Consider the following 12,758-nt stretch of genomic DNA (forward strand, 5'->3'; position numbering starts at 1 on the left):
GTATGAATTGCAGAAATTTTTTTTTAAATTATACTTTTAAAAGTTTAATCGCTACAAGTCAAGAGCTGCCTATAAATGAACAATTGTCATTTATAGATTGATTAGTTATTTATGTGTACATACTGTATTTGTGTATATGAATTATTAGAATTAATCCATGTTCCCCATCTTGGAAATTTTACTTAGCTTTGGTGAATGTTGTGTAGTTATGTGTTTTGGGTCTGTGTGCGTGGTGTTGCTTACAAAGTGTAATTGCTTTGTGTAGTTGAATAGTCCGCTTTTAAAGATTCTCCTTTTTCTTACGGCAGAAAAAAATAGTCCATATGAAGAGTTACTATGTTTTTTAACATTAGTAAGAATTGCACAATGTTTTATTCTGGTTAATTTTTATAGAAAATTTGTTCTAATCAATTCACAAAGCACAGCAAATCAAGCATCTGTTTTCTGACATTCTTTCTTACAAATGAATTCCTGAAAAGCGGATTTTTCTTTACTCCTGTCCTTGCTGGATTACTTCATGCATTCCTTTAAAACAAGATCAATTTGGGACTTACGGATGCTCAGACTGTTCATCTACTTAACCAAAGTGTTTAGCAAAAAGTTAAATAAAAACAAGAATTTTCATTTGATGTTATTTCTTTTAAAGGTTATTATTTACCCATTCTCTACTTCTGCATTCTTTCCTAATCCTATTTCTCCTATATTTAAACACCATTGATTCTCAATAAGTTACATTACTGATTTTGTAAATCTACTAAAAATTCCCATTTACTACAACATCCAGTCATTTAGAAGATTGTTGGGTATGTAAGTACAGCTATGTCAGAATATCTCTAATACTTCAAAATTAAATTCTTTTACAAAAATCATCTAGAGGCATTCTTTCCAAAGTTTTACAGGTTCTTTCTTGAATTAAAACAAACAAACAAACAACAAAAAAAAACTCTCCATAATGTAACATGTCTGAAATACTACTTGAAAATATTTTATTTTTCTGACAGGAGGAAGTCATTTCTGCTTAGAGAATTTGAGTTTTCAATTTAAAAAACATTACAATTTTAAACCCAGTTTTCTGTTCAGAATTATTATTTTTATGGAGTTTTATGTATACACACTGTATTTTCTCATAATTTTGAAAATGTAAATAGAACTCATTTCTTTATGAGATGGCTATCAGAAAATTAAATTCTCATACAGCTTTTCTATTTTTTAAGGTGATCCTTTGATGTACCTTGGAAAATAATTTTTAAAAAAAAATGGTCTATGGTATCAGGAAAACTTTTCTTAACAAAAATATGTAATTTTTCCTTTGGAAACTGTAAATTTATATATTAATGTCTGTGGTTTTATCAATTACTTTTTATTTTTAGTCTGAGATGAGCTGAGCAACTTTAAAACCTGTAAGATCCCAGAGGTGATTTTTTTTTCCTTTGTTCAAAAGCCTGTTTCTCCTTTTTATACAAAATTAGCATATGTATGACTGGTTAATAAGGTATTGATAGTGCATCATGGTTTTTTGGTGATTTTTTTCCTAGCATTGATGATGAATATAGAAACTGATTAATCTGGGCTCTTCAGATCCCATTAACGTCTACAGTTGTGTATTGGCATTTTTTCCCCCTCAGTTTCAGATTCCTCCCCAGATCTTCACTTGTCACTTTAAGATTGTTTTTAATTATCCTTCATTGTCTTTGTGATAACTTTATGATTGGCACCTTAGGGGACAGCATTTCAGTAATTTTCTGTTCAAAGCAGCTGCAGCTGCTTGAGAGGCTGAGGCAGGAAGAGATTAAGTTCAAAGCCAGACTCAGCAACTTAGTGAAACTATCTCTAAATAAAAATTTTAAAAAGGGCTTGGGAGGTGGCTCAGGGGTTAAGCGCCACTGGGTTCAATCTCTGGTGCCAAAAAAAAAAAAAACAAAAAACACAACAACAACAAAAAATTTGTCTGTGGTGATTTGCATCATTACAACAACGTTGGCATTATATTCAGAATATTTATTTTCCTGAAAATGTTCATTTTGTTGTCAGGAAGGAAAGATTGTATAATTTTAAGCAGCTTTGTTTTTATTAATGTGTACATTTTTAAAAAATTTTTTTAAGTTTTTTTAAAGTTTTACTTTCCTTGTAATTAAGGCACCTGTGAAACCAGTTAAATATTTGTTTGATCAAACTGTCCTGATTTTTAAGATGCAGACAATAATTCTCATAAATTTTTGGCAGTACTCCCAATTTTTCAAAAAGAGATCTACATTTTAGTATATTGAAGATGAGAAAAAACAGTTCAAAAAATGTGTCTCCTTTTTGGAAATTAAGTAGGTTTCTTGACTATGTTCACATCGAATAAAATATTTCTTAAAAAAATAGGAACTTTATTTCGAATGGATCTTTCTATAAGTTTTTAATATTGGATGCACCCATGACCTATATTTGTTCTGATTTGAGAAAGTTTCATTAAGATATTTTTTTCTCTTGCTATAAACATCTATAAAATCTAAACATTAAAAGCTTACTTAGACATTAGAAATGCACAGTACCTGATGTTACTAGACCAGGTTGGTTGTCTAAAAGAGATGTAATCAAAGATCAAATCTGAATCCCATTTGAAAAATTGCAGGTGGCTGCATAATAATTCAGTATTTATTTTCTTTGAGTTAACAAAGTCAGGGCCACTTTTCTCCTATTCACATGTGTGATTTCTAAGGCCTTTAACTGCTGGTGAGCAACGTGGGCTGTAATGGTTTCTGTGTTAATGGGCATATTTCTATATAATATGATCATGTATTTTTCAATAAAATACCATATTAAATGGCACAATCTATGAAAATGAGACTATTAAAACTAATAAATATTTATTACATTTAAAATTTACATTGAAGTTACTTATTTGTGGACATCAAAGAATATGATAATTTGTGATTTAAAAAATTTCACATCAGTTTTATTAGTTTGGTTTTAAGTATTCAAAACTTAATTTTTTTGTGTGAGATTGCTGGTTCTGTTTTCCCTGATCTTTAATTCTTATACCGTAGTTTCATTTTCTATAGATTTCCATTGTTTTTGCTGTCCTGTCTAGCTCTATATTTGAATTTATTGGCTATTTCTAACTATTTTAAACGGAGATACTTGTCTATTGCTATAATCATTCAAAACATAGGAGATGAAAACCTGCCTCTGAGACATAATCAAAGATATTTTGTATCATATGTTGGTATAACCACACAAATAAATCTGCCAGTAATGGGCTTTATTTGTTTGGTTTTTCACATATGAACTCTTTATTTTTGTGGTTTCTTTTCCAATTATAAATCATAAAACATTGAAAATAAAATAATTGCCCATAGCCTTTGCTACCTGACCCAACCATTGTTTTTTATTTTATTCTATATTTCTTTATTTATAACAATTTTCATATTCATAAAAAAGTAAAACACATAAAGCAAGTATGATTATTGTATCCTATCCAGCTTTTTCCAGTTTTATTATACAAAATGCATTTCTATGGTGTTATATAGTTTTCTTTATATAATCATAATGGCTTTAACCCTAGTTCTTTGAAGTATTTCATGATTTAATTAATCATTTCAATACTTCTGCATATTTTGGCTTCTTCCAAGTTTTTTTTTAAACTATTACTGCTAACATTTAAAATTATAATATAGGTGTAACTTTATCTACAATATTGAAACTTACTTTATTAACCGATTCTTAAGGTTAATATTAAGAATTATGAGTATGTAAGAATTAATGTTCTTTTTATGAATGTGTTACACAAATTCATTGTAATTAATCAGTTTTGAAAATAACCAAATCACAACTTCCCAGATATTTTTTTATTTGAAAAAAATGTGAAAATCAAATCAGACTTTAGAATAGATGCAAAAAATCATATAGTATGGCCCCATGTTGTGAAAACAACTTAAATTACAAGTGTTTGAGAATAATTATTGTACCCTCTAGCAGATTGGGGGCTTTGTGAGGTGGGCTATACTCTCACATATTCTTTGTAATTTATACACCATCTGAATATAGAGCAATATAAAAAATTACTTAACTGTATTTAGAAGCTGTCTTTTCCCCCAGAGAAAAAAAAATATATTTTTAATTCCTGAATTAAACTTCTGTTCCTCTTTCATAAATTTTCCCCATAAATTATTTTATAAAATCACAGAAAGCTCATCATTTTTTTCTGTGATGCACCTGTGTATGGCCTTTTAAACATTCTTCTTCACTTCATCATTTGCTACTTTAAAGCAAAGCCATGGCATGCATTTTTTTATTATACTGAAAGGTCTACTTAAACATGAGGATCATTACATCTACTGCATAGGGTTGCTGTGAGAACTAAATAAATCCACGTAAACTAGATAAACTAATCCACATAATATTCTTTGAGCAGAGCATGATATCTAGCAAGTTCTCAATAAATATCAATGACTACCACACTAATATTGTTTTTCTGGTACTGATATTACTAATAAGAGAATAAGCACAACTTAGACCAAGAATCACCTTTTTATGTCATGACATAATAAGTAATCTGTTCAGTAAAAGATGAATATCAACATAAATTAGTAAAAGGCTTGTTCAGTATTTCTTGGACCACTGATTAATTATTTAGAAAAACATAAAGTTAAAACCATACTTTAGAGGTTTTATCTCATGATTACATTTGATTAATTCCAGATGGGATTAAAATAATTAAGCATAAATCCATGCAAACCATTTTTTAAAACTTCAGAAATTTTAGGGGAATATTTGTCAGACTTAAGAGTAGGAAAGTTGTTAAAACAGTAGAAGAAATCAGAAGAAAAGAAATATACAGATTCAATCACAAAACCATTTTAAATTTCTTTATGATTAGTGAAAAGTTATAATTAAAAACCTTAAGACGAAGAGCTTATTTGTTAAAATTTCTGTGTATTTATGAAGACCATAATCAAAACATAATCAAAATGTATTAACCAACAGTATATAGAAGAAATAAGAACTGTAAGTAATAAACATGAAAATGTTCAACCCTGATACCAGTTAAAATAACAATGATGTACACTTTTTTACTTGTCAGATTTAAAGAAGTGAATAGAAGTTCTTTTAGGAAAGAATGGTGAAGTGGGTAACTGCGTACTGCTGGTGGAAATGGCAGTGGAGATGCATCTGGACAAGACCTAGCTAGCTTCAGCAGTGACACGTACAGCTATGTACACGGATATTGTTGGAGTCTGTTTCAGATAGCAAGATGCTTTAATGGACCCCTTTATAGTTTTTTTTTAACTTTAAGCATAGCTGTACAATTAAATGATGAATAAACTAGTCATCAAACATTATATCTACTGGAAAATATTAGCCAAGTAATATCTCCCTGTGGTCAGGGGACAACCTGCAGCTGAATTCTCATTCCAAAGTCACTTTCCTATTGTAACGAAGTGATCCTGATATTCCTTTCAGAAACACAAATCTGTAGCAGCTGTGGGTAAGCTCCCTGGAAAAAAACCTGTCCATAAAAATGTTGAGCCAATTATAAATTACAAAAATGTGAAATATAAGGAAAACATATTTTGTATAAAACTGGTTCCCTTCCCTGTCAGTGCTCCTTTCCCATTTTTTCTCTTTTAAAGTCAGTTCTTGCTAAGACTTTTGTACTGAAAATTGACTGAAATTAAGTAGGCTCTAGGTTATTTATTCATAGAGCTAAAAGGCTTTTCTGTTCACTCTAAGTTCACAGTTTGGGGGCTCCTTTTTAGTAAGAGAAACAAGATGTAAAGGTAAGAAATTATTAATGTCCCTTTCTGACATATAGTTTAATTTCCCTTATGCATAGACTTGACCAAGATGCACTGACACATCACTCATTATTTTAGTGAAGATTGAAAATTAGAGACTCTGAATTGTCAAGAAAGGCATGCCAAGTGCATTGTCACCTCTGTCTACCCAGGAGGACAGATTCTAGAAAAATTGCCTTTTTTCTTTAAATCTATAAAATAATCAGAAATGAGGACTCCAGGTTTATGACTTTTATCCTTTGTTCTGGCCATGTTATTGGTCATTCTGTGCTGGGAATTTTTTTTGTTTTCTTACTCTGTGTATGCATATATACTTGCATACGCATGTGTGTATGTATATGTGCGTGTGTGTGTGTGTGTGTGTGTGTGAGAATGATGTGGGTGAGTAAATATATCATATGTATGTGGAGCAGTGAAGTCAACAAAAGATACGAGTAAGGAAGACAGAAGGGAAGGATGCTGTTTCAGTTTAGGTGTGATAACAAAAATAACATGCATTCCTAGGAAAAAAAAAATCTTTGATTTTTAAAAAAAATGAAAGAATAGTTTAAAATGCCTTACTATTAAATAAAGTACTTTAGGTATTTTTAATTAACTAATTAATTAATTTGCTGGAGATTAAACCCATGGCCTTGTGCATACTAAGCATGCACTCTACCACTTAGCCGTAACCCAGCCCTGATTAGCATATTTAAATCAGGCTTCCATTTTAATATTGTCTCTTTTATAATATTAGCCAATTTTAGAATAATTAATCTGCCTATGAAAGTACTTTTCCCTTTCTCTCTAGAGTCTGGGCTATGGGAATACAGGGAATACATGTTCCTGCCTTCAAGGTATTTTCAAGTAGTTGGAGACATAATCAAGCATCAGCCTGTTGCTAACATGTGGAAGCATTTACCATAGACTGGAGACTGGCTCAGATGCTCTACCTGAACAATTTAATCTGTAACCACCTGAGAGGTAGATACTGCTGTTACTCGCATTTTAAAGTAGAGAAGCTCCCCAAGATACACAGCCTCTGGTAAGTCAGCGGCAGAGACCACTGCATACGCAGAATGCCCATCTCCAGCCTTTGTTCCTAACACTCAGTGACTCTCCTGCACTCAGAGAGTCCTGTAGCCACCTGACCATCTTTGCTCCTGTTTTGTCAAATAAGTATATGGGTCAAGGCACTGAAGCTTCATTCAGAATCTTTGTGTACCCACTTGATTTGAAGTCCCTACTGAAAAGCTGGGTGGGTATGAGTCTAAGAGTGACAGTCACCAGGGACATCTGTGCCTAGGAGAGGGAGCAAGCCTGGATGACCCCCAGAGTTCCTTCCAGCTCTAAGGTGTTTACGAAGTGTTCTGTCCTTTGTTCTATGTGTGAATTTTAACTCTTGTGAAAACATCGAATATGTCATGCTTGCTTTGTTGATTAAGGTGAAACAGGAACGACAGGGTTTTGGTCACTGCCTTTTCTAATTACTTCAATTCTGGAAATGTTTATCAAGCGACTCTTCTGTAGGAAGCCCTCCACTGCACCAAACCATCCCATGGAACATGGTCTCCATCTTTTGATGTCTGTCAGCACAACCTCACATAGAAATCTGATCATCATCTCTTTTCCCCACTCTCTCTTCCAACTGTTTATGATGAAAATTAAAAGCTTCAATGAATCGTAATTAGATAAATACTTGCTCTGAAATTTAGGATTTAGCTGTGATTCACTGATCAGAAAAAAATTCAGGTTTTACTTTTGGACTTTGTTTGCTTTGGATGAAGCATTTATGTTTTAGTTATGTCTATTCCTGTGCTAAAAGTTTGTAGTGACTTAAGGAAAGCCCTCCTTCTATACAAAGAATAATTGTGAGGGAATTTGTAGTTTTACCTGCTTATCTATAATTGCTTCTCAGGAGGCAAGAACCATGGGAACCTGAAATTAGAACACTGTGAAATACCCACATTTGACCTTTTCTAACTAGAATAGCTAACGTGTAATTTTTGTACTAAATTGTAAGTCCTGTTATTCTGAATTCCATTCTTGAGTCAGCAGTCACAAGTGACAGAGTTAGGGGTAACTGGTGGGTTGGGATAACTAGAGGCTGCAAATTAGGAAGAGACCCGTGTCTGAGAGCCACTGGACTAGCACATGGGAGTCATTGTAAGCATCTCACCACCTCTTTTGCTATTGTAAAGACCACCTATAGAAGGTATCCTTTTTCTGGGTTCTCACAAATCTCTCCCAGTGTCCTAGGAAACAAGAGGAACAGTACTTCCTTGGGCCCCTCCTATAGGAGATTCCATTTTCTCAGCACGGGGGATTTTGAAAGTCACACATCTTGGTCCATCCCAGAACCAAGGTCATGCATTTTGCTTCCTCCTGTTTTGTGGCCTGGTTTCATGACTGGGGAGGTGTGCTTCTCCTCTTTACCTCTGTAAGGGACCTTAAGAGACTTTCTTCCTCATTTCAAATCCTTCACAAGTAATTATTTCCCTGAAGTAATCCAAGGATCCCCTCAACTCAGAGCAACTCTTAGAGAGTCACAGAAATACATTATCTGACCAAATTTTATTAGTCTGTTCTTAATATTTTGACAAATTTTTGTTACACTCTGAATCCATAAGGAGAGTCATACAACTACATGTTTCAATATTAATTAGTTTACATCCTATTAATTTGTAAACCCAATGGTAATAATTATTCACTTCCTTTATATCCCCCCAAATTCATTTAGATCAATTATGTCATTTTTACATTTTGTTTTTAAAAATCTGTATTTAAAAAAAAAGTTTTCTATTTTTCTAGTTTGATGAATATTCTTTTTAAATAAAAATATATTTTTATACATTTAAACGTATGAAATCTAATTTTCCCTTACTAATGCTATGGAGCTGATGTAGAATACATATAATGTTTCAATAAACAAAGTATTTTCTCTCTCCTTAAAGTCTGGATTTTGAGAGAGATCGAGTTGGTTAGTTATAGAGTTCATTGCACATCGTAGTGCTTTCTTGAATAGTATGTGTGATGATTATCACATATCTAGAAATGAAATAAAACCGGACTCATGTGACAGCATGAAGAGTAAACAGAATGAAAGTGGCATTAACTAAGAAAAGGAACTTTAGCTGAAATATTTAAGTCCAAGCTGGGGAAAGATAAAGCACACATGAAATTTTTTAAGTGTTTAAAAATTATTTTAGGGGCTAGGGCTGGATCTCAGCAGTAGAGCGCTTGCCCAGCACGTGCGAGGTGCTGGATTTGATCCTCAGCACCACATAAAAAGAAATAAAGATATAAAAAATTTATTTTAGTAAAACATCATATGGAAAGGGGAAATGCACTACCTTGGTCATTGAATGGGCAAAGATATGTGACTTCCAAATGTCATATGACCTATTATTTTAGTAAAACGTCATATGACCTATCCTGAAACTTACTTCATTTTGTGTGCTTCACATCATAGGTGCATAGAGTTTCTATTGGAAGCTCAGTCATTTACTCCATCCCGCTAGAATCACATTATCATTAAATGACTTGCTTAGGACTGACCTGTTCTTAAATGAGCCTGATTCTTCTGTCATCCTGATTTGTGCATAGGCATATTCAACACTGTGCTTTCCCTAATTTGGTTTTGTTTTTTATTTAATGATAGATGCTGTCTGTGCCACAGGTATGTTGTTAGGTTTTTACTCAGAATATCTTTTTTTTCTTACTATACTGCATGAAAGAGTTTGTCATTTATGTTTTAAATGCTTGTTTAGGATTTTTAACTTATGAAATGTGTTCACCAGTAAGTCTATGATAAATAATCTTTGTGATTTCTGGCTTTTTTTGCTTCATTGTACAGTTATTCTATTCACTGATTTCTGAAAAGGGCTCTTCATGATTTAGAACCAAATGAAATTTATATTATTATTGCTACATAAGTAAATGCTAGATAATCCTCTTATAGATTTTCTATTTTGATGAAGTTGCTTAGTATCTAAGTTGTTTCCCTTACTAAATGCACTTGTAACAATTACGGTAATTAAAATTCGACACAACTTGGAAGAATATTTTTTGTTTTGTTTTGGGTCTTTGTGGTGCTGGGGATCAAACACAGCACCTTGCACATACTGGGCATATACTCTACCTCAAGCTACCCCAACTTTGAAGGTTTTGTTTTGTTTTTGGGGGGGTTTTCTTTTTTAGTTATTACATATGTTATTACATATTATATATGTATACATATATATATATATATACACACACACACACACACACACCTTTTTTTATTTGCAGCTGGTTTTAGAAGAAGTTTTCGTCTTAGCAGAAAAGATAAGAAAACAAATAAATCCATGTATGAATGCAAGAAGAGCGATCAGTATGATACAGCAGACGTACCCACATATGAAGAAGTGACACCATATCGGCGACAAACTAATGAGAAATACAGACTTGTTGTCTTGGTTGGTAAGTGTTTTTGAAAGTAATTCTGCAAAAATGTGCAAAATAATAAACATTTAACTTTGAAGTGTATCATAGTTGACATTTACAAGCTAAAAAATCCCATCTTGAACAGTCTTTGCTTAGTCTCTAAAATGAAATCTTTTTAGTCTTTCATACTTACATGCCTTTCAGAGACTTTTAAGGCTTCTATGAGGATTAGTCCTGGCATGCTGGGGAAGCCTCTCTGGGAGAGGGGATAGCAGACCCCACTGCAATAATAGATGTATCAGAGTAACTAAATAATAGAAATGAATATTTCAAAATATAATGCAAGTTATTTTTCCATTCATTTTGAGCAGTCACCATGGTAGAAGGTTCTTACAGCTTTTAGAGCTTCAGCAAAACAAATTATTAACACAGAGTTCTAGGGTATTCCAAGCAGGGCTATCAGTTAATAAAAGTGCCTCGAGGTGTAGTAAGTGCATGCTGGTCTTTCTGCTCACATTAGCATTCTCACATCTATCTTGTCCAGTTTCACAGACATCCCAGCCTTGTGCTGCTCTACCCCACCTCCACTGTGTTTCTTTAAAAATGTGGTGAGAGCCATGTCAGTTTCCAGGATCCAAGCCAATAATTTTGGAAAAGTTTTTATAATAAAGGAGCATGGTGTCTCTTGTTAATTGGCTTTTTATAAACTCAAAATGACAGTTACAGGGAAGAGAATAAATGGAAAGCCAAGGAATTGCCCCATCTCAGTAAGGTGAAGGACTTTGAAAGGTTACAACACAGATGGTGGTGAATCTTGGGAAATGATGCAGTTGCTCACTTCTAATGGCACTGGAAGTGATCATTAGCACCATCAGGCATTAACTCCAAGGAAATTCCAATTTTTCTTTATTAGCAGTATTCACATCTCCTCACCTGAACCTCCTCCCCACACCACACCTCTCTAAGTATTGATGTTAGGTAGAACTCACAGCGTCTGAACTTCTAGCCCTGATAGTCAAGCTGATGAGTAAGAGCATACCATGACTCATATGGTGCTGGTGGTCATGGATAAATCCAGTGGTCCATCGTTGGCCTTCTGCCTGTCTCCCTCTCTTTGTCCCCACTGTGCCCCTCCCTCATGGCACTGATCCCTGCAGCATCTCTTTTGTTCCCATTGCCTCTCCTTCTCAGCCCAGAAGGAGATCCATTGTAATAAAGGGGCAGAGATAACACGATAGTGTAACGCTTCATTGCCCTAACATCAAGGTGACCCCTAGGCATGTGGTACAGGCCTGTAATCCCAGCTACTCAGGAGGCTGAGCAGGAGGATCACAAGTTTGAGGTCAGGTGGGTAACTTATCAAGATGTCTCAGAATAAAAAATATTTGTGATGTAGCTGAGTGATAAAATGTCCCTGGGTTCAGGCCCCAGCACTGGTGGAAAAAAAAATGACCATCACTTCTTGAAGTTAGGATAGTGAGCTTTGACCTTTCCATAGGAGATCTGATTAAAATAGGAATTTTACCTTTTTTTTTCCCCCTGTAAGTACTAACAATAAAAACCTTTTCCTTAGGGGTGAGAAAGAGTAGGTGGATGAGGCTAAACTATGAGTCTGAATACCCAGGTAATAATGAAAGGAAGTCATTGTCTGAAACAGATATAGGTGGTTGATGGTTATGGAAAAGAAATAGCCAACCCCTAGACTCTTCCAAAGGAAAAGCAGGTTACAGGATGCAGTCATCCTGTGTGTGGGACCTGCTCATTATGTTCTGCCCCAGGGTACAGATGAATGTAGTTCAGCACCCCTCTCTATAGTCCCCATAGGGTATAAAGAGGAAGGATGCTGTGTTATCGGCTATCCAACACCAAAACAAAATACTTGGGCTAATTATAAAGAGAAAAGCTCATTTTGGCTTGTGGTTTTGAGTGCCAGCATGATTCTACAAGGAATCTTACACCTGACCTCATGTGGTAGGTTGCAGCCAGAGTACAGGCACAGTGAAAATCTTATGAAAAATTATCCTCAGGCCATGTATATAAAGTGTATATGAAACATCAAGGAATTTCATTTGACCCCATCACTTTGAGCCTGTGGTAAAGCTCAAGAGCAGGAAGTAGAACAAAACTGCTTACCTCATCAGGAAATCAAAGAGAGAGAAGGAGAAAGGGACCAAGTTCCCAATATTCCCCCTGGGGGTTGTATACCTCCAGTGACCTAAGGACCTCCCATCATGCTCCAGTTCTCAAAGGTTCTGGACCTTTAACATGTGGACCTTGTGGGGGACATTTAAGATCCTAATCGTGGCAAATGCCAAAGGAAAATAAAGCTGTTATTGAGCTGCAGTAGGTGCCAGAGTCCTAACCAGGCGTCATTAACTGGGGATAAAACACAAGGGGATCACCATCTGAGCTACTAAGCTCAGAAACCCTGCCCTTCATAGATAAATTTCTTAAGTCATATGATCTGCCCAGATTGAGTCAGGAGGATATAGACAACCTAAACAGACCAATATCAATTGAGGAAATAGAAGAAACCATAAAAAGACTACCAACTAAGAAAAGCCCAGGTCC

The 12,758-nt window shown here is 34.3% G+C and overlaps 1 protein-coding gene across 5 annotated transcripts in view; it reads left to right on the top strand.

The window, feature by feature from the left end:
• Window positions 1–12,758, top strand: part of Mpp7 (MAGUK p55 scaffold protein 7) — a 214,211-nt gene that overhangs the window by 173,318 nt on the left and 28,135 nt on the right. For 2 of the 5 annotated variants that reach the window (XM_048809158.1, XM_048809160.1), the window contains 2 exons: window positions 9,424–9,441; window positions 10,053–10,223. The exons of 1 other annotated variant lie outside the window; for it this stretch is intronic. In XM_048809158.1, coding sequence (XP_048665115.1) covers window positions 9,424–9,441; window positions 10,053–10,223 — 189 coding nt within the window. The remainder of the gene's footprint in view (window positions 1–9,423; window positions 9,442–10,052; window positions 10,224–12,758) is intronic. 2 more of the 5 variants (XM_048809159.1, XM_015483499.2) reach the window with 1 other exon arrangement.

Source organism: Marmota marmota, unplaced genomic scaffold (assembly GCF_001458135.2).
Source record: "Marmota marmota marmota unplaced genomic scaffold, marMar, whole genome shotgun sequence".
Taxonomy (NCBI): Eukaryota; Metazoa; Chordata; class Mammalia; order Rodentia; family Sciuridae; genus Marmota; species Marmota marmota.